The 23,063-nt window shown below is 32.5% G+C and overlaps 1 protein-coding gene and 1 long non-coding RNA gene across 2 annotated transcripts in view; both read right to left on the bottom strand.

Moving 5' to 3' along the window:
* Window positions 1-7,078: 7,078 nt before the first annotated feature.
* LOC133867250 (class V chitinase-like) lies at window positions 7,079-8,605 on the bottom strand. The gene is made up of 2 exons (XM_062303972.1): window positions 7,539-8,605; window positions 7,079-7,313 (listed from the first exon to the last, which is right to left on the bottom strand). Exons 1-2 carry the CDS (start codon window positions 8,539-8,541, stop codon window positions 7,288-7,290), a joined length of 1,029 nt encoding a protein of 342 aa, XP_062159956.1. The 5' UTR covers window positions 8,542-8,605; the 3' UTR covers window positions 7,079-7,287.
* LOC133867252 (uncharacterized) overlaps window positions 7,079-23,063 on the bottom strand; it is a 73,127-nt gene continuing 57,142 nt past the window's right edge. The window contains exon 2 of the long non-coding RNA XR_009900016.1: window positions 7,079-7,183. This is a non-coding gene — a long non-coding RNA (uncharacterized LOC133867252). The remainder of the gene's footprint in view (window positions 7,184-23,063) is intronic.

The raw sequence follows: 23,063 nt of genomic DNA, 5'->3' as shown, positions 1-23,063 counted from the left end.
TTTTAAAAAAATAAAAATAAAATAAGAAATAAAATTTTGGTTTTTTTTTTTTTTGAGTTTTTTTGATTTTTTTTTTTTTTAATTGAAAAATTACATGTGGCAAGGGTATTATGGGGATATTTCGTCAAAATATGAATTTTTCAAAAGTTTTGGTAATTTGGGGGGTCAAAGTCTAAGCTTTATAGTACGGGGGGCTATCTAGAGAATAGTTGATAGTTTGGAGAGATAAATTGTATTTTTCTCTATAAAGTAATAATAAAAATGGAAAAATACATATATCTCCCTGAAATTATGATTCAATTGTCAACGTATACCCCAAATTACTAATTGTGTCAATGTCCCCTCTTAAACTACCAAAAAATGTCAATGTCTCTCCTAAGACTAACAAAAAGACAAAAATGACTTTAATTTTTTTTTTTTGAATAAGACAAAAAATGCCCTTATAAATTTGAGAAAAAGAAAAAATAAAACTAAAAATAAATAATTAAAAAATTAAAAATAAAATAATAATTATTTTTTTAATTAAATAAATTAAATAAAAAAAAAAGAAAATAAAAATAATAAAAAAAAGAACGATTTTTTTTAAAAGAAAAACGAAAATAAATAGCTGAAAATTATAAAAATATTTTTTTTAAAAAAAAAAAAAACTAAAAAGAAAAAAGAAAAACCAATTTTTTATTTTTTTTTTAATTTAAGGGGTAATTACCTTTTCCCCCCATGAACTACCGGCCAATGTCATTTTGCCCCCACGAACTACCACTTCGACCAAAAGAGAGCATCAAACTACCATTTTTATACACTTTGCCCCCTTCCGTCAGGAATTCCGTTAATTTTGGATGGAATATGCCATTTTTTACCGTTAATTTTGACTTAAAGACCAAAATACCCTCTACAGTAATTAATAAAAAATATTAAAATTAATATATTTAAAAAAAAAAAAAAAAAAAAAAAAAAAAAAAAAAACCCAAAAACCTGAAGGAAAAGGGGTGGCTCGCGGCCCACCCTAGCCTAAGGGGTGGCCGCACGGCCTCCCCAGAACCTGGGGGGGCCACGCGGCCACCCTAGGTCATTTCTAGGGTGGCCGCGCGGCCACCCAGCTTCCGGGGTGGCCGCGAGCCACCCCAGAGGTGGCCGGAGCCACCTCTGGGGGTGGCTCGCAGGCCACCCGGCCACCTCAGGGGTGGCGGCAGCCACCTCCTGCCGCCACCCCTTTTTCTTTAGTTTTTTTTATTTTTTATTTTTTAAACGAGGGTATTTAAGTCATTTTTGAAATTGAGTTAGGGCATTTACGTCTTTGCATGAATTAAACTGACAGAAGGGGGCAAAGTGTGTAAAAATGGTAGTTTGATGCTCTCTTTTGGTCGAAGTGGTAGTTCGTGGGGGCAAAATGACATTGGCCGGTAGTTCATGGGGGGAAAAGGTAATTACCCCTTAATTTAAAGAACAATAATTTCGCTTCTGTGTATCGTGCGCCACTATAGTACTATAGCACCCCACCCACAAATTTCAAAACGAAACAGAGATTGGAAAGGTACATTAGAAGGGCAAGACTTCTCTGCATAAAACAACATACCGTCGCGCACGTACTCCTAAAACACAATTTTTTATCATTTTTATTCACATAATAACTTTTTGGGTTAAATACAATTCACTCCCCTAAAGTTGTCGGTCATTTTCAATTTGGCTACCAAAATTTAAAAAATTACAATGTACCCCCCCAAAGTTGTAAAAATTTTCAATGCAAGCACTCCGTCTGGTTTGACTGTCAAACCAGACGGAATTTTAACCACTCCAAAACGTCATCGTTTTTGTGAGGGCAAAATGACGTCGTTTTGCTCTTTTAAGGGGTGGATTAAAATTTTTAGAAACTTTGTAGGCTAAATTACAAATTTTTTAAAATAATTGTTATTATTTTTTTTTTTTTTTTAAAAAAAAAAACCTTTGGGGGTGGCTGCCCACCCCTTTGGAGGTGGCTTCGCCACCCCCAGCCCATGGGGGAGGCTGCGGCCACCCCCAGAGGTTGCCTGGGGTGGCGCACGGCCACTCCCTGGTGCCGGCGGTGGCCGCGCGCCACCCCCAGGGGCTGGGGGTGGCCTTCGGGCCGCCCCTACAACCCATCTAGGGGTGGCCGTCATCCATGGGGGAGGTTGCAGCCACCCCCAGAGGTTGCCGGGGGTGGCGCGCAGCCACTCCCTGGTGCTAGGGGTGGCTGCGGGCCACACCTAGGGCTGGGGGTGGTGCACGGCCATCCTAAGTGGCTGGGGGTGGCTGCCGGTTGAGCAGCCACCCCTTAGTATTTTTTTTTTCTTTAAATAAATATCTTTGTTTTATTTATTTTTATTAGATTTTATAATTTTTTTTTTAATGAATGTAGACGCATCAGCTTTCTATTGGGTGTCTCCAAAAGGGCAAAACGACGTCGTTTTGGAGTAGTCAAAATTCGTCAAACCAAAGAGGGAGTGTCTAAATTGAAAATTTTTGCAACTTTGGGAGGGTAAATTGCAATTTTTTAAACTTTGGTAGCCAAATTGAAAATAACCAACAACTTCAGGGGGTGAATTGTATTTAACCCTAACTTTTTTTTTTTCCTTTTTTGAGAAGAAAAAAAATCTTGAGGCTAGTTAAGGACCATCTTGCCACATAGGCAAGGTAGTCAAGAATTGTATCCTGAAGTGACAAATGATCATATCTCTATTTATAAACTAATAATTATATAAAAAAAAATATTAAAAAAGAGAAAGAGAAAGACACAAAGATTAAGGTAGTTCGACTTATAACTTACATCTACACATTAAAGTTTTATATATTACATCTTTCTTTTATATGATTTGAGTGAAATGTACGCTCTAGCTATTTAAAAAGATTTATATATAATTTGAATAATTTCAAATACAAACATATCCCTTAAATTAGGGTTACAAATCTCTTAAATTAGGGTAATCAAATCATCTAAATCTTTTCATTTAGGCAATACAAATCAACATTTATCATAAAGATTTTCTATCCCTTAACAACGCATATATACTCTTAACTCTTGAGTATTTACTTGATCTCAAGTATTCATTCTCTAATAGGCTAATGATTCTTGTACATTACTTTGGTGTACATCAAGTGTACATTAAGATATATTGGGTGTGAGATTCATGCATGTAGGTCCTATGTATATAGAACTTACATGCATAGGTCTCACACCCAATGTGTCTTGGTAAAAATTTGATGTACACCAAAATGATGTGCAAATAACACATTTCCCTAATATATATGATAGTAAAAACATTTTTAAGAGTGCTTCTTTTCAAAAGAGTCCATTTGGATCTAGGTTAGAATAAATAAAAAATTAAAAATTGAAAAGAAGAAGAAGAAGTCCATTTCTTTGTGGTCCTAAAATTTAATGCGTTTGATTCTTCTGTCAGAAACGTAATAATAGGGTTCTTCCGCTGAAACACCTAGCTTGATGCTGAAATATAGAGGAAATTAATTTCATTGCAAGGCACTCGTTCTTGGGATTACATGGACGTGCTCGAAGATAAGAAGATAAGTATTAATTCTTTGGTGGTGATCGAGTTCGCACACATTGCTATTTTATAAAATCACAAGAAACTTCTCAAAGTGGCTTTCTAACCGTATTTTCAATTATTTTGATTTGTAAAGTATAAGCAGGAGGTTCTTATTTACTGTAATCTTGTAGAATTATACCTGACAAAATAATTAATGTTCAATTTGTTTTGGCAAAAATATTTTTTGAATGATGTTTTTTTTGTGTTTGGTGCAACCAAACATAATAATCAAACCAAAAATATTTTTAGTTTGACCAAACTTTTTTTTTTTTAGTATTGAAAAATGATTTACATTTTTAAATTTCGTAAATCATTTTTCGAGTTTGAGTAGTTCTTTCTCAAACCGCTGGCCCACTACCAATCTAGTACCGGGTAACCTCCGAACCAGTACTACTGAGCCACCTAACTTCAATCAAGTAATGTTGGATTTCAAACAAATTGCTTCACATTCTTTAGTTTTCATAAATTTTAAAAAAATTTGGTTTTGTGACCTTTAAGTTGTTTAAGAGTTTTTTTTTTAAAATAATAATAATAATAATAATTAAATAAATAAATAAATAATTAATTAATTAAACAAGAAACCTCATTTTGACTTGGCCGTGTACCCCTCAAACAGTCGTTAGATAAGCTAATTATGAAATGATCGATGGATTTCGCTGAAGCTTCACTTGTTGTCGATTAATGCGTTGTGATCGATTTCTGTGAATTATCAAAATACCCATTTATGTCTTGCTATTATAATCTCAATTAAACAAGAAAAGTACCTTAGCAGGCCAAGAAGAAAAATTCTACACAAAACTGAAGAATTTACTGGAGGAAGACTTCTTTTTCTGCAAATCAAAGTAAAAAAATAAAATGTTAAAGTTCGAACAGTGCTGTGCAGTGCAAAGTAGTTGTTGAGTTAAAGCACTAGTAGCAATTATCCTATATTGGTTCCATTCCCTATATTTAGGAAAAATTTCATGAAAAACATCAAAAAACCTCTCACAGCAGATGCCCTATATTTAGATGAGGGGGTTGGGAATGAATAGTGATTCCCAATGTATACATGTCTACTATTCATTCCCTATGTATTATTTTAATATAAAAAAAGTATAATTAATTGATATAAGGAAGAGAGAAAAAGTAGGAAAGAGAGAAAAAGAATAAAATAAGAGTAAAAAACTAATATTTAATTGATATAGGGAAAAGTAAGGGAATCTATTGTGGGGTATTTTTTTATAGAGAAACAAAAAGTAATTTTGTTCCTTAAACATAGGGAAAATGGTTGGGAATCTGCTGCTAGTCCTCTTAGGAGAGTTGGAGCAGATGAATATGTGAACCTGTAAAAGACGATGGAAGCTACAAGAAGGACGAAGATGGCGAGGGCGTTTGAGTAAACAACAAAAACAAAGTTACTCATCCCTCTACTCAAAGCAGCTTTTAATATAGTGTTCATGCCCAGCTTTTAATTGTAAGCTTCACTTACAATTAACTAGCTCTTATTTAATTGAAACTCAACTGAATCCTTTAACCAATCAATGCGAAAAATCAATAAGATGTAATTGCATGTGCAACATTTTCCATATATTCTGCCAACAATTTCACAAGAGTGACTACATATTTTTCTTCTCTCTAGTAAGTACTTGGGTCCCTATACTGTTACATAAAATATGTTAATATGATATTGTCATTAGTTATTTTTTATAAAATTAATTATAATTAGGCTTGATGGTAATTAAATATGATAGATTTGATTATACATCATACTTATTTATATCAATTCTCCTATAAATAAGAGTATTTTGTATATGCCAAAGTGACTTAAATATGCCAAAGTGAAGTTCTCATAAATTATATTGGGCTGGCAGTTACTTTCAATTTTTTCTGTGCAAATAAAATAAAAGTAATGCAGAAAACATACATGATCTTACGTTAAATATTTGGCAAAAATAAAGGCTAGAAAAGAGGTCTATCTAGTGCTTCTAGTGGAAACAAATTAAAAACTAGGGTTAAATATGTTTTTATCCTCTAAGTTTTAACAACTTTATTTTTTGCCTCCTTTGATTCATTTCATACTGTAGATAGTACTTCGCTTATGGTTAAAGACGGAGATGGTACTTCCATTCAACTTCCCGTCTAAAAATTGATGGAAGCTCATATTAACACCTCTAAGAAACTAACATGTGTCTTATGCCTAATTTAAAAAAAAAAAAATTAAAAAATAAAAAAAAAATTAAAAAATAAAAACTTTAAAAAACTTGAAAAAAAAATTGAAAAAAAATAAATAAATAGGAAGGGTGGCTCCTTTTGTTTCAAAATCATGAAAAGGCTCATTGTATGTTTTGCAAGCTTAAGGCATTTTCAAGACTCCAAAATGATACTAGTAGTTTTATGTTTTAATTAGGGTTGAACATACAAGTCGATATTAATCGTTCGCATCTGCTATCTGTAACTATTTACTATTTATATATGCGGATGCATATATATGCGATTAGCAAAAATTACTATTCGCATATGTTGAGACGAATAGTGATCAACTGCATCCACGTACTCTTCTTATATATATATATATATATATATTATTTTTAATAAATTCATCAATAAGAAAAACAAAAACAACAAATATATAATAGTTAAAAAAACACATTTTGACTACTACTCAAACAGTTGGTATACTATCATGCATGATTGTGGCTTTTCTTCTCCTCCATTTGACTAGGACTTAGTTGTGGTTTGGAGTGTTGCTAAGCTGAAGGGTAAAAGTCTTAAAGTCTGCCTTGCAAAGCTTTGCCTAGGTGTTTGCATCTATCATCTTTGGAAGGAAAAAAATGCCCTGGTTGATGAAAATTCTCACAAGACAGAGGAAGCCATTGTTGGCCAGATTAGGTGGGAGGAGCGGTCCAGGATTTTGGCTAGAGCTCCAATTAAGCTTGAGGCTAAAGATAGTTCTATTATCCACAGATGGAACCTTCATTCTCTTTTATAATTGTTTTTGGTTCTGTGATTGAGCTCTTGTGGTTGTATCTGTTTTGTTGTTTGTATTCTGTGCTTGAGCTCTGGTGTTTGTTTTCTAGCAGTTGTTGTTTTGTTACGTCACAAAGTTTGTATTTACCTAAATGTCTTGATCATTTTACCGTACTATCGTGAGTAGGTCAATGTTGAACTACGTACATACACAACCCTGAATTTTTATGTCTTGAATTAAGTTTTGCACCGACTTCACCCTGTACATTTTGACATATATTGAATTTGCCGACCACTAAAAAGCTAACAAATATCACTCTATCATTAGTCAATATAAACCCCATTAGGCGTTACTAAAAATAAGACAAGGTACTTACGTACGTACGTATCCATTAATTATCGGTCTTATTGTTGATAAGACAAGATATTAAAAACAACTTAAATATCTGATTATTGGCCTTATTATGGATGATAAAAGCTTCTATATATATGTTGGAAATAACAGAGCACATCCGAGTATTGGCCATACAACACACCATATTTTATAATTGGCCTTATTAATGTAGCTAATACAATTAAGCTTCTAAACACGACATATCTGATTACAGGCCTTATTGTTGATAATACAAGCTTCTATGTTACAAATACACGCGGGTCTGATTATTGGCCTTACAACACACCTGATGTTAATTGGCCTTATTGTGGATAATACAAGCTTCTAAACACGCACGACACATCTAATTATTGGCCTTAATGTCTGTAATAGAAGCTTCTACTGATACCATCACGCATTATCCCATGCTTCAGAAGCTGCCACAGCAATAATTAAGAAGAACAAGCTACAAGTTAGAATCTTGAAGACATACAAATTCAAATTGGAAGAGTACTACTTTAACTTCAATAAGGATACGATATAGAGTAATAATCAATATTACTTAATTAAGATGATCAGTTTCTTGGAAAAATTTTAATTAAATATGCATGCATGAGTATACGTACGTACTTGGAATGAATTTATACTAATATTTTACGTACCTTCCCTTGAAAGAGTCCACTGAACAGTGTCATCGTCGTCGAGATGCCATGCAAAGTAACCGAGCAATCCCTTTTTCTTGGCATATCTAACCTTAGTAGAAATGCTATCTTTATCATCATAACCAATCCATGTCGTCCCAGAATAGCAATAGTCCGTGACATACGAGGGATCGAACTGTTTTACGGCACCAATAGTCTCGATTCTGCTATATGGTATGGGGTCACTATCAGGCACCGGTCCGTTCGCCGGCGAGAATATTTCATGGTTCTCAGCATTCACCAGAAGCCAACTGCGTCCATGAAATGGAAGGCAGAGGACTAATTTGTTGGCCGGCACACCTGCATGAATCCAAGCTCTGATGCCGCTGTCCACGCTAAGTTCACAGCTTGTTGGATTGTACAATGGAGCAGGCGGTCCAGTCAGCTTGGGTGAGCAATCGGGGGTGTACACGTCATCGGCCCATACATTGACCCAGTCCAAGCTATCTGAGATAGCCTGAATCGGATATTTCAAGGAAGACCAATAGTCTGAGGAGTAAAACACCGCTGCGGTTAGAAGCAACGGCGCTTCTCCAGTGCACCGGGAATCTTCGTTCACGGCAGCTCGCCATTCAGTGAGGAGTGAGCCAAGGTTGGCCATTTCTTCGCTCGTGTAGGGATACCGCCAGTGGAGGCTGAGGCCATCGTAGTTGTAACTCCGGGCTAGATAGATGGAGGCATCTATAAATGTTTGCCGGGAGCCAGGACGGCTAGTCATTGAACGGAAGATGGAAGGATCTCCGACGATGGAGAGAATGGTTTTAACATCAGGGTTTCGTTTTCGCACTGATTCGGTGAAGTACTCAAACTGCACCTCATACCTTTCTGGAAAGACGACTTGGTAGCTGGTAGCGTTCACATTGGCAAAGGCAGCAAAAAGATGGGTGAAAAGGGAGGAATCTATGTCTTCCACCGGGAAGTTACTCTGGCAATACCAGTATCCGGCTTTGATCACTTGAGCCATTGAAGGGAAGGCGAGCTAGCTAGGGAGAATAGTACTCTTGCTTGGTAGCTATATATGAGATATAATTCCTTGGCGCTTAATTTCGGAAGAGAGAGCATGCGTATATATAGCCACAGACTTGTCATCAACCTAGCTACTGCCTACAATGGCTTTTATTATTAAATTCCGTGTGAACAGAACAATACAGAGACGACGAAAAATCAAGGAAGGTTGGCGGTGGGACATGACTCGACTCGCATAATTAGAAGAGAATAATATTATATATGAAAAAAAAAAAAAAAAAAAAAGAAGAAGCGGAGAGATATGTATATACAGCGAAATTCGTCATCGCTTACAATTAATGCTTCAAAACGTCCCTTATTTTGAAAATTTTGCCCTTTATTTTGTAAGGAATTAGTTCTTGTTCATTAGGAGTAGGCTTAGCAATTCGAGTTGTCGTGTCAATCCATTTAGTTGGTGTATCAACTCATCGACTTAGCGTGTCAACCCATTTAACTAATTTGGTAAAAAATATGTAATTATCTCGTCCTAAATATATTATAAACGGGTTGATGGGTCATAAACGGGTCATAAACGTGTCATAAACATGTCATAAACGGGTTGACGGATCATAAACGGGTTATAGTCTAAACTTAAATCCTATATATTCGTATCCTGTTCGTGTTGGATTCGCAGGTCATGTCAAATTTGTCAAGCCTAATTAAGAGTGTACATGCGGGCGGATGTTAACCACTCGCATCCGTTATCTACACATATCCACTATCAACACATATAGATGCAGTTAACAAAAATTCATATTCGTCTATGAGGATGCGGATAACAGTTTTAAGGTATGTGAATGTGATTATTCGTATACTCTTTATATAAAATATATATATTTTATATTTTATATTCAATAAACTCACCAAAAAGAAGTCATTTTGAATTGGGTATAGGTTATGTTTACAATTGTTTAGTTGGCTGTGTTGCTTCCTTATGTAACACTTAAACAAAAATGCAAAAGTAATGTGAAATCAATATGTTTTCAAAAGATTAGGGCTTTAAAAAATATTAAAACAAGTTCAAAAGACTAAAAATCTAACTAAATTATTTTTAAAATCATTTAAAATATGCCCTAATAGTGGCTCAAAGAAAACTTAAAAGGCTCATTACCTAATATATAGATAACGGATAATAACTGCAATAGCCGTGTTGATATCTAAAAGTGATATCCTCATTTTGTGAAAGTGGCTACGGATATTGGTATTCTTTTCTAAGACATTTTCGCAAAAAAAAATAAAATAAAATAATAGTTTAGTATATATCTGATGAAAACATTAACACATTTAGGTTATGTTTGGTATGCGGAATTGTTATTTCATTAGGAAAATGAATAGATTTATTGAAAATTGAATAATGTGGAATGAAATAGCCTAAAAATAGTCATTCCTTTATGAGAAATGGGAATGGTTATTCTGACTATTAGATCCTTATTATATATCATTAAAGCTATTTTATTTCATCTTCTTCCATTCTTAATAAAACCAATTATTTTCTTTTAATGAAATAGTCATTTCGCATACCAAACATAACATATGTATTTAATACTGTAAAGCAACGCTCAACTGCATATAGTTGGGATTGCCAAGTGATGGGCGCCACCTCATTATTACAAGTACTATATTTTGGAGTACTCATTCAATAATGCTTGCATTTAACGGTCAAAACTCTAACAACCAAAAGCTTAGAAAAACCCTAAAGCTTTAACAACCAAAAGCTTAGAAAATTAAATTTTTTAAAAGGAAAGGAAAAGAAGAAGCTCAAAAAACCAAAAGCTTGTGCGAATATAAATTATCATGCAATTGAAGGGAGGAAGGTGTTTCAACATGTTTAGTAATGAAGCTGTTAGGTTTTCAGTTTTGGCAAATTTAGTGTCAAAACTTATTTGATTGTAAATTTTAATTTAGTGGTTAAGTCGATGAAGAAGTTTATCCAAGATATGATGATGGACTTCAATTCAAGTGGCCGGGTTGAATCCAACTCAAGTTGGAAGACCTATAAGATATTGTTTAAACTAATCAATCAAGGAATAGAAGAACAATATGATTGGGTTAAGTCTAATCAATTAAGGGAATGAGCAAATTGGAATTTCATTAAGTGGAGTTAAAATTGGATTTGTCAATTCCAAATTAAGCACATCTCAGTGTTTTAATCATAAATTTTGACTCAAGTATCATATTGAGACGAAGTCAAAGGAATTTGAAAGCTAACTCAAAATAAAACAAATTTCTCTGAAATAGGATTTTCCTAATTTAGATATTTACTATGCCAAAATCTCTCCGCACTATAAGACTGAAAATTTGGGCAAGTTAATTTTGTTGAAATCATATTCCAACTAGAACTAGGTTTTCTTGAAGTCTATTTAAACGGACTTCTAGGCACGATTATATTAAGGATTCTACTATAGAATTCAGTGTGCTAAGAAAGGGTTTTATACCTAGAGTGTTAACGTTATATCTTTCTCTGAGTTTTTATTATTATTTAAACATCAATCTTGAACAATTAAAGCCAACCAGAGCTTCAGTTAAGGAGATCAAAAAGAAGAACTTTCCAGAGATTCTGGGAGAGAAGCATACAACTAGGTCACTTGTTGTAATTTAAGAGTTTGACGACTACAAAGGTTTTGTGAGTTTTAACATCTTGTAATTCGCAGATTCTTCGATATTGGATTGATTTCCTGGGTTTGGCTGCCCTGAAATGGTTATACTTTTAAAGAGTGGTTCAAAAAGTTTATACTTCGTCCCCAAATATCTGTGTTAATTGCTTTATTATTCTTTATATTTTAGTGATTGTTTGTTTATAGTTGATTCAATTTTTAATTCTGCATTATTTTGACATATACCTATTCAACCCTCATTCTAGGTGTTGTTTGGAGTCTAACTATTATTTTTCAGAAGCATTGTAAATGTTATGGACTTTTGTTGTATTGTCCACACAACAATCCATATCATTTGCAATATGAAAGGTACAACTCCTTGAGTATTCCGTTTGTATCGTGGGAACAAGAGGGTGACAAATAGCATTATTAGGTAATGATTGGGTAGATCGAATTAAATCAACATTAAACAATAAAAAAATAGTCATAAAATGCTATTTGTCATAGATTTAGCCATTCTAAAACCATTTATATATTAAATTTGAGTTCTTTTCCAACCTTCCTTTCATTAACCATTATTGTTAGTAAAAATTTTGCATAGCTATTGAACGTATATGCACCCAAGTATAAAATTACTAGATAGTTTTGGCCTATTTACCAATTTTAGCCACCGTAAAACTATTTAAAATGAAAAACTTTCGATTATTGTGGAGGTGATATTACTATTTTTAGTACACTAATGATCGACATGGACTCTTGTGTTGGAACAATAAATTATAGTACCTCGTATTATATTGTAAATGATCGAAATGGACTCTTGCATGAACGATATAACAAAAGTCTATAATATTTCCATTAATGCTTCATTACTATATAGATGTTCAAATGTCTTCCTCCCTTCAACTGCATGATAATGTATGTCTGCACAAGCTTCTGATTTTTCAATGTGTGTATATATATATATATATATATATATATGGGTATGAGTGAATGAGTCCAACGTATAGTAGGAAACTAATGTCACACTAATATAATAATCTCAAAATTATGCCCATTCAAATTATTGGTAAGGTATTATTGATTTTGATTCAAACAAATTAACAAGGTCTAAATCAAAGAGGATTTGTGTCACTTACGGTCATGGAATTGAGCATGTGAATAGGAATGCAAATTCAGCTGCTCAAGGATTAGCTAGAGAGACAGTTAAGCATGTCATAGATAAAGTCTAGATTGAAAAAAATTCACATTGCATTTATAAATAGCCCCTTTTTTTCATAATTATGGTATTGTAATCAGGGAGCAATCAAGTAACCCCTTTTTGATCACTGATCATTGATAATTGATTTTATCAATAAAGTATGAATTTTGTTTTTTTTTAAAAAAGGGTCTAAATCAATTAAACATGAAGGAATTTACCAACAATCGATCTATCCAATATGATTGAACGAGCGCGATTGTAACCCGAACAATCTTTTAAATGTAATTGGAGTTTGGATGGAAAGATAAATGGAGACCCAATAAGATATATAATTAAAAATGGCAAAGAAAGAATATAAGATTATAATAGAAAGCTTTTACATTGCTACAGAGATATGGGAGATGGATCTAAAAAAAAAAAGAGAGACAGAATAGAACGATGTATAATACAATAAAACTTCCCATTCCCCATTACATGGCATCTAACTTCCCCATTTAATCTTCTGCAGTAGCCGCTCCTCAGACAAAGGATTATTGTCATGAATTAAAGCATTATATTCCTATTACGCCAAATGCGATACATAGTAGCCCCAAGAGCCAAACTGAACACATGGGCTTTAAAAACCTTCTTTATTTCACGGTTATTACTTTAATGGCTGTTTCTTTTCACGGATATTGCCTTCTGTGGCCACTCCAGTTCTTTTTATAGGCCGGGTTATTTTATTTGACCGATTCTCAGTAGTTCTAAGTTTTTATTAATTACACTCTTTCCTGGTTGTTTGAGGCTTTTGTAAGGGTTGCCATCCTTTTGTTTGTTTTATTTTTGTTGTAATTTCTCCTTTTTCCCATTCCCTTATTGAAAAAATAAATAAAATAAAATTATGTCACACTAATTAATAAAAGAAATCTAAAAAATAATATACCGATCGAGTAACTTTTCAAACTTATAGAAACGGTCATCAACAAGATGTGGGGCATTGCCAGCTGGAGATGTGCATGGCATGCATTAATTAGGCTTATAATCATGACCATATGCATTATAAATGATGGAATAGAATCCTCTTCATAAATGATAACGACTCTTGTGTGGAAACAATAAGTTACAATATATGCTTATATTAGATGATCGATATGGACTCGTGTGAACGATATAGCAAAAGTCCATGCTATTTACAATAATGCTTCATTACTATATGTCCATGTTCAAACGTCTTCCTCCCTTCGATCAACTGCATGACAATGTATGTCCGCGCAAGCTTTTAATTGTTCAATTAATACATGCATGGGGGAGTGAATGAGTCTAACAAACTAACGTCACTAAAAAAAAAATCTCAAAATTATACCAAGTAACTTTTCCCCATTCAAATTACGGCAATTAATGATCATCATCATTATTATTTGTACGGCAATCAAATTTTCTTATGCTGTTTAATTTGCAACGTTTTTCACACATATACACACACCAAAGTGACCAAACGTTGTTACCAACCATCTCTTTTTACACTAAACATCGAATGCAAGCATTAATACATTTAGGTTATGTTTGATATGTGAAATTGTTATTTCATTAGAAAAATAAATAATTTTATTGAAAATTGAATAATGTAGAATGAAATAACTAACCGTAAAAAGTCGTCATTCCTTTATAAGAAATATGAATGGTTATTCCCAGTATTAGATCCTTATTATATATCATTATAAAAGCTATTATATTTCACATTCTTTCATTCTTAATCAAACTTACTATTTTCTTTTAATGAAATAGTCATTTTGCATACTAAACATAACCTTAATGTATTTAATACCATAGAGCAATGCTCAACTGCATATAGTTGGGATTGCAATAAGTACTATATTTTGGAGTACTCATTCAATAATTCATGTATTTAACAATTAAAACTCTAACAAAACCAAAAGCTTAGAAAATTATTATTATTATTTTTAAAAAAAAAAAGATAGAAAAGAAGCTCTAAAAACCAAAAGCTTGTGCGAACATATTTTATCACTCAATTGAAGGGAGGAAGATGTTTCAACATGTTTAGTAATGAAGCTATTAGGTTTTTAGTATTGATAAATTCGGTGTTAAAATTTATTTGGTTGTAAGTTTTAGTTTAGTGATTAAGTCGATGAAGAAGTGTATCCAAGACATGATGATGGACTTCAATTCAAGTGGGCTTAATTCAACTCGAATTGGAAGACCTATAAGATATGGTTAAGCCTAATCAATCAAGGAATAAAAGACCTATATGATTTGATTAAGTTGAATCAATCAATGGAATGAGCGAATAAAAAAAAAATCATTAAGTTGAGTTAAAATCAAATTTTGTCAATTCCAGATTGAGCATGTCTCAGTGTTTTAACCATAAATTTTGTCTCAAGTATTGCATTAAGATGAAATAAGAGGAATTGGAAAGCTAACTCAAAATAAAACAAATCTCTCTGAAATAAGATTTCCCTAATTCAGACGTTTACTATATCGAATTCGTCCCACACTATAAGATAGAAAATTTGGGGGAGTTTTGCTGCAATCCTATTCCAATTAGAACTAGGTTTTCTTGAACTCTATTTAAACGGACTTCTAAGCACGAATTTACTAAGGATTCTACTCAAGAATTCAGTGTGCTAATAGAGGGTTTCATACCTGAAGTGTTAACGCTATATCTCTCTCTGAGTTTTAATATTGTTTAACCATCAACCTTAAACAATTGAAATCAATTAGAGTTCCAGTTGAGGAGATAAAAAAGAAGAACTATCTAGAAGTTCTAGGAGAGAAGCAGACAAGTAGATCACTTGTTGTAATTCAAGAGTGTGACGATTCAAATGTTTTGTGAGTATTAACATTTTGTAATTCACAAATTCTTTAATGTGATTTCCTGGGTTTGGCTGCCCTAGAGTAGTTTTAATTTTAAGAGTTATTCGAAAGGTTTCCACTTCATCACCAAATATCTGTGCCAATTGATTTATTATTTTTTTGGTGATTGTTTGTTTGTGATTAATTCAATTTTTAATTTCTCATTATATTGGCATACACTTATTTAACCCCCCTTTTAGGTATTATTTGGAGTCTGATTAATATTTTTCAGAAGCATTGTAAATGTTATGGACTTTTGTTGTATTGTTCACACAACAATCCATATCATTTACAATATGAAAGGTACAGCTCCTTGACTATTCTGCTTGTATCGTGAGAATAAGAAGGTAACAAATAGCATTATTAGGTAACGGTTGGGTAGATCGGATTAAATCAACATTAAACAATAAAAAAATAGTTTATAAGAACACGGGGTAATGATTGGTTTAATGAAGTAATTAACAACATAATCAGCCAATTAACTTGATGACATGACTGTTGGATTAGATGGATAAAGACAAGGTAATGGTTGGTGTCCTAGAAAATGATCGAACATATATGCTAGTTGTAGACTTGTCAAAAGGAATTTAATTTTCAGGTCACCAAAAGCTTAAATATAACCTTATTCCTTAAAAAAAAATTTAGAAAATGGCAAATGTCATTTTGTAAGTTTTCATCCATCTATTTTGTATTTTGTAAGGAATCCACTTATCCACTCGTTTTTATTTCATTTTAATTGAAGAGGCTAGGATCCTTCTCCAATCCCATGCGATCGACGTGGTTCCCACAAACATTTAGTGTGATAAAGATTGATTTTTTAGTTATAGAAATTAGAAACCATACAAGTAAGATTGGGGCCGGCCGGGGAAATTAGAAAGGGGATAAGAGGGCGACAAATCGCATTAATTACTATCCGATCCACGAGATGCACGCTAGTACTACAATTTGTTGTTTCAACAGGAGCCCCACATCCATTTATTATGCATCATCATCATCATCATCAAATGTCATTGCCAAATTAAGGATGAGTACGTCAGCCACATGCAGATTATAATACAATCTATCTTTATTCCTAAACCCTAAAAAGAAAAAGAAAAAGAATACAATCTTTATTGACATCGTACTCTATGAGTTTTAATTTTTAAAGTTCAAATGCACCATCTTATTCTTTGGTACAGGAATATTACTTTATGCTAAATTTGTGCTAAAGTTGGGTGATTTTAATTCAGACACCCAATTGGCTGAATGCACTTAAAAAAAAAGCCAGTGAGTGCCGTGCTAGCTAGTGTCGTTTTTCCTAAACAACACTAACTAGCGTCGTTTGGGAGATGAAACGACATCAGTACTATGAACGACGTCTTTATTGGCGTCGTTTCAACAGAAACGATGTCACCATATGGTTGAAACAAGTAATTTATTGATACTAAATTTATGTGAACATTGCTAAGTTACCAACTTAATGCAGACGTTACAATAATGATGATGATCATTAATTGTAGTAATTTGAATGGGGAAAAGTTACTTGGTATAATTTTGAGATTATTTTTTTAGTGACATTAGTTTGTTAGACTCATTCATTCCTCCATGCATGTATTAATTGAACAATCAAAAGCTTGCGCGGACACACATTATCATGTAGTTGAAGGGAGGAAGACGTTTGAACATGGACATATAGTAATGAAGCATTATTGTAAATAGCATGGACTTTTGCTATATCGTTCACACGAGAGTCCATATTTATTGTAAATTTAATGAATTCATTTATAAAATTTATTTTCTTTATTATTATTATTTATATTTTTGGCTATTTTTTTGAAGACAATTAACAGGAAAACAAAAAACTTAACTAGATATATTAGGATGTTTGGGTGCATTGTTTTTCAAAAAAAAAAAGGGGTAATTACCTTTTTCCCCCATGAACTACCAACTTTTGCGCAAAGAGCCCACAAACTACCAACTCGACCAAAATAGAGCATTCAACTACTGAACACAACCATTTTCTCCCATTCTGTCAGTTAGAGGGTTAAAACAAACGGTCAACGGGTCACGTGACCGTCACGTGCCGTTTTACATGGAGGCATGTTGGAAGATCGTGGTAGTTCATGGGAGCATGTTGGAAGATGGTGGTAGTTCATGGGGGAAAAATAAGAAGAAAATGAGGGTAAAATAGCATGTGACGGTCATGTGACCCGTTGACCGTTTGTTTTAACCCCTTTGACTGAAGGAAGGGGGGAAAATAGTTGTTTTTGGTAATTGAATACTCTATTTTGGTCGAGTTGGTAGTTCATGGGGAGAAAAGGTAATTACCAAAAAAAAAAAAAAAATCTATTGATATTTATTAGTATTAGCAATTTTCAAAAATAAATCAAATTTTATCTAACTTTTTTCTAATTTTGTCTCAGGATGTCAAACCATCTAAACATATTTTCAACTTTATTTTATCTCGAAATTCGCACAGTAAATTACAGTTGAATTTAGATTTCAAAAAATTAAACACCTAAACATCCCATTGAATCAAGATATGACTAGAGTTGTTCCATGTGCTTTTGCTCGTAAATCTTCAATACATTTTATCAGGTGGTGGAGCACACTACTAGAATGATACTCATCATTCCCACAGTCTAAATAATGCCTCGCGAGTCGCCACACAGAAAACTCAGAGAGAGAGAGAGAGAGAGAGTTTTAGTTGCATTTTCTCATGTTGTTTAATTTGCAACGTTTTTCACACATATACACACACTAAAGTGACCAAATGTTGTGACCAACCATCTCTTTTTACACTAAACATCAGATGCAAGCATTAATACATTTAGGTTATGTTTGATATGCGAAATGGTTGTTTCATTAGGAAAATAAATAATTTTATTGAAAATTGAATAATGTGGAATGAAATAGCTAACCTTAAAATAGTCATTCCTTTATGAAAAATATGAATGGTTATTCTCAGTACTAGATCCTTATTATATATCATTATAAAAGCTATTATATTTCACATTCCTCCATTCCTAATCAAACTTATTATTTTCTTTGAATGAAATAGTCATTTTGCATGCCCAACATAACCTTAATATATTTCATACTGTAGAGCAATGCTCAACTGCATATAGCTGGGATTGCAATAAGTACTATATTTTGGAGTACTCATTCAATAATCCATGTATTTAACAATTAAAACTCTAACAACCAAAAGCTTAGAAAATTATTATTATTATTATTATTATTATTATTATTATTATGTAAAAAAAAAAGATAGAAAAGAAGAAGCTCTAAAAACCAAAAGCTTGTGTGAACATATTTTATCATGCAATTGAAGGGAGGAAGATGTTTCAACATGTTTAGTAATGAAGCTATTAGGATTTTAGTGTTGACAAATTCGATGTCAAAACTTTTTTGGTTGTAAGTTTTAGTTTAGTGGTTAAATCGATGAAGAAGTGTATCCAAGACATGATGATGGACTTCAATTCGGGTGGGCTTAATCCAATTCGAATTGGAAGACCTATAAGATATGGTTAAGCTTAATCAATCAAGGAATAGAAAACCTATATGATTTGATTAAGTCTAATCAATCAAGGGAATGAGCAAATCGAAAATTTTTCATTAAGTTGAGTTAAAATCAGATTTGTCAATTTCAGATTGAGCATGTCTCAGTGTTTTAACCATAAAATTTGTCTCAAGTATTGCATTAAGGTGAAATAAGAGGAATTGGAAAGCTAACTCAAAATAAAACAAATCTCCCTGAAATAAAATTTCCTTAATTCAGATGTTTACTATGCCAAACTCGCCCCGCACTATAAGACAGAAAATTTGGGCGAATTTTGCTGAAATCTTATTCCAACTAGAACTAGGATTTCTAGAACACTATTTAAATGAACTTTTAGGCACAAATTTATTAAGGATTCTACTCTAGAATTCAGTGTGCTAATATAGGGTTTTTTATCTGGAGTGTTAACGTTATATCTCTCTCTGAGTTTTGATTATTGTTTAACCATCAACCTTAAACAATTGAAATCAACCAAAGTTCCAGTTAAGGAGATAAAAAATAAGAACTCTCCAAAGGTTCTAGGAGAGAAGCAGAAAAGTGGATCACTTGTTGTAATTCAAGAATGTGACGATTGCAAATGTTTTGTGAGTATTAACATTTTATAATTCGCAGATTCTTCAATGTGATTTCCTGGGTTTGGTTGCCACGAAGTGGTTTTAATTTTAAAGAGTTGTTCAAAATATTTCCACTTTGTCACCAAATATCTGTGCCAATTAATTTATTATTTTTTTGGTGATTGTTTGTTTGTGGTTGATTCAATTTTTAATTTCTCATTATATTGGCATACATTTATTCAACCCCCCTTCTAGGTATTATTTGGAGTCTGACTAATATTTTTCAGAAGCATTGTAAATGTTATGGACTTTTGTTGTATTGTCCACACAACAGTCCTTATCATTTACAATATGAAAGGTATAGTTCCTTGACTATTCCGCCTGTATCGTGAGAATAAGAGGGTGACAAATGGCATTATTATGTAACGGTTGGGTAAATCGGATTAAATCAACATTAAACAATAAAAAAATAGTCATAAAATCATATTTGTTATATATTTAGCCATCCTAAAACCATTTATATATTAAATTTGAGTTCTTTTCAACCTACCTTTTATTAACCATTATTGTTAGTGAAATTTTTGCATAGCTATTGAACGTATATGCACCCAAATATGAAATTACTAGATAGTTTTGGACTTTTTACTAATTTTAGCCGCCCTAAAACTATTTAAAATGATAAACTACTTTTTATTATTGTGGAGGTAATATTACTATTTTTTGTACACTAGTGATCAGCATGGACTCTTGTGTTGGAACAATAAATTATAGTACCTTTTCGTATTGTGATTATATTGTAATTAATGATCGATATGGAGTCTTGTGTGAACGATATAGCAAAAGTCCATAATATTTCCATTAATGCATGATAATGTATGTCTGCACAAGCTTTTGAATGTTCAATATATATATGGGTATGAAAGAATGAGTCCAATATATAGTAGGAAACTAATGTCTCACCGATAGAATAAGCTAAAAATTATGCCTATTCAAATTATTGGTAAGGTATTATATATTGATTTTAATTCCAACAAACAAAGTTTAAATCAAAGAGGATTTGTGTCACTTATGGTCATGGAGATCGAATTGAGCATGTGAATAGGAATGAAATTCAGCTTCTCATGAATTAACTAGAGAGGCAGTTAAGTGTGCCAAACTCGCCTCGCACTATAAGACCAAAAATTTGGGCGAATTTTGCTAAAATCGTATTCCAACTAAAACTAAGTTTTCTTAAAGTCCATTTAAACAGACTTCTAGGCACAAATTTATTAAGGATTCTACTCTTGAATTAAGTGTGCTAAAAGAGGGTTTTATACTTGGAGTGTTAACGTTATATCTCTCTCTGAATTTTGATATTGTTGAACCATCAACCTTGAACAATTGAAGTCAACCAGAGTTCTAGTTAATGAGATAAAAAAGAAGAACTATCCAGAGGTTCTGGGAGAGAAGCAGACAAGTGGGTCACTTGTTGTAATTCAAGAGTGTGACGACTGCAAATGTTTTGTGAGTATTAACATTTTGTACTTTGCAGATTCTTCAATGTGATTTCCTGGATTTGTCTGCTCCGGAGTGACTTTAATTTTAAAGAGCTGTTCAAAAAGTTTCAACTTCGTCACCAAATATCTGTACCAATTGCTTTATTGATTTTTATATTTTGGTGATTGTTTGTTTGTGGTTGATTCAATTTTTAATTCTGCATTATATATATTGGCATACACTTATTCAACCCCCATTCTATGTGTTATTTGGAGTCTGACTAATATTTTTCAAAAGCATTGAAAATGTTATGGACTTTTGTTGTATTGTCCACACAACAGTCCATATCATTTACAATATGAGAGGTACAGCTCCTTGAGTATTCCGTCTGTATCGTGGGACTAAGAGGGTGGCAAATAGTATTATTAGGTAAGGGTTGGGTAGATCGAATTAAATCAACATTAAATAATGAAAAATAGTCATAAAATGCTATTTGTCATAGATTTAGCCATCCTAAAACTATTTATATATTAAATTTGAGTTCTTTTTCGACCTAGCTACCTTTTATTAACCATTATTGTTATTGAAATTTTTGCATAGTTATTGAACGTATATACACCCAAGTATGAAATTACTAGATAGTTTTGGCTTATTTACCAATTTTAGCCACCTTAAAACTATTTAAAATGATAACTTTTGATTATTGTGGAGGTAATATTACTATTTTTAGTACACTAGTGATCGATATGGACTCTTGCGTTGGAAAAATAAATTATATATAGTACCTCCTCGTATTGTGATTATATTGTAAATGATCGATATGGACTCTTGTGTGAACGATATAGCAAAAGTCCATAATATTTCCATTAATGCTTCATTACTATATAGATGTTCAAACTTCAAACGTCTTCCTCCCTTCAACTGCATGATAATGTATGTCTGCACAAGCTTTTGATTTTTCAATATATATATATATATATATGTGAGTAGAGAAATGATCCCTACACTCATTTCTCACAACAGCCCCACAACAAGCTGACGTGGCTGGTAATATTTTATTACTTTTTTACAAAAAGAAAAGAAAACAAAATAAAAAAAATAATAAAATATTACCAGCCACGTCAACTTGTTGTGGGGCTGTTGTGAGAAATGAGTGTAGGGATCATTTCTCATGTGGGTATGAGTGAATGAGTCCAATATATAGTAGGAAACTAATGTCATACTAATAAAATAATCCCAAAATTATGCCCATACAAATTATTGGTAAGGTATTATTGATTTTAATTCCAACAAACAAGGTCTAAAACAAAGAGAATTTGTGTCACTTACGGCCATGGAGAATTGAGCATGTGAATAAGAACGCAAATTCAGCTGCTCATGGAATATTAGCTAGAGAGACAGTTAAACATGTCATAGATAAAGTCTGGATTAAAAAAATTATAAATTGTATTTATAAATAGTCTCTTTTTTCCATAATTATATATGGTATTGTAATGAGGGAGCAATTAAGTAGCCCCTTTTTGATCTTTGATCATTGATAATTGATTTTACCTTATATTTTTTAATTTTTTAGAAAAAAAAAATTTCTTAGCTTATAATTTATTTTTTTTAGGAAATTGGGGAGGGGGGGGGGGGGGGGGGCTGGCAGGGTCATGGCCCCTACCAGCCCCCCTTCCCTCCGTCCCTAGGTTCGGTCATTTATTTGACCAATTTTGGATAGTTCTAAGTTTTTATTACACTGTTTTTGGTTGTTCTGGGCTTTTGTAAGGGTTGCCCCACCTTTTGTTTGTTTTCTTTTGTTATAATTTCCCATTTTCCATTCCCTTATTGAAAAAAATAATAATAAAATAAAATTAGAAAAAAGTACACATAATCCTCTTAAACTACCAGCTCATTGTCAATGCACCTTCCAAACTACCAATTGTATCAAATGTCCCCCCTTAAACTACCAAAAAATTTCAATGTCCAACTAATGACAAAAATACCCTTCATAAAATTATTAAAATAAAATAAAAACTAAAAAAAATATATAAAATAACAAAAATTTATTCCAAAAAAATAAAACAAAAGCTTTTTTTTTGGTTTGTTTATTTTTTTAAAAAAATAATTTTCAGTTTTTTTTTTTTTAAAAAAAAAAATTGGTCTTTTTCCTTTTTTTATTTTATTAAAAAAAATTAGTTTTTTTTTTTCTTTCTCGTTTGTTTTTTTTTTTTTTTTTAAAAAAAAAATGCTCTTGTAATTTTCAGTTATTTTTTGTTTGTTTTTTAA

This window comes from Alnus glutinosa, chromosome 4 (assembly GCF_958979055.1).
Source record: "Alnus glutinosa chromosome 4, dhAlnGlut1.1, whole genome shotgun sequence".
Taxonomy (NCBI): Eukaryota; Viridiplantae; Streptophyta; class Magnoliopsida; order Fagales; family Betulaceae; genus Alnus; species Alnus glutinosa.
This window is presented reverse-complemented; position numbering and strand designations above follow the sequence as displayed.

Excerpts from the sequence above, each read along its gene's own strand:
- LOC133867250 (XM_062303972.1), bottom strand. The coding sequence starts at position 8,541 with ATGGCTCAAGTGATCAAAGCCGGATACTGGTATTGCCAGAGTAACTTC. Across the intron at positions 7,314-7,538 it reads GTGGACTCTTTCAAGGGAAG|CTTCTGAAGCATGGGATAAT; the intron begins GTACGTAAAATA and ends TTGCTGTGGCAG.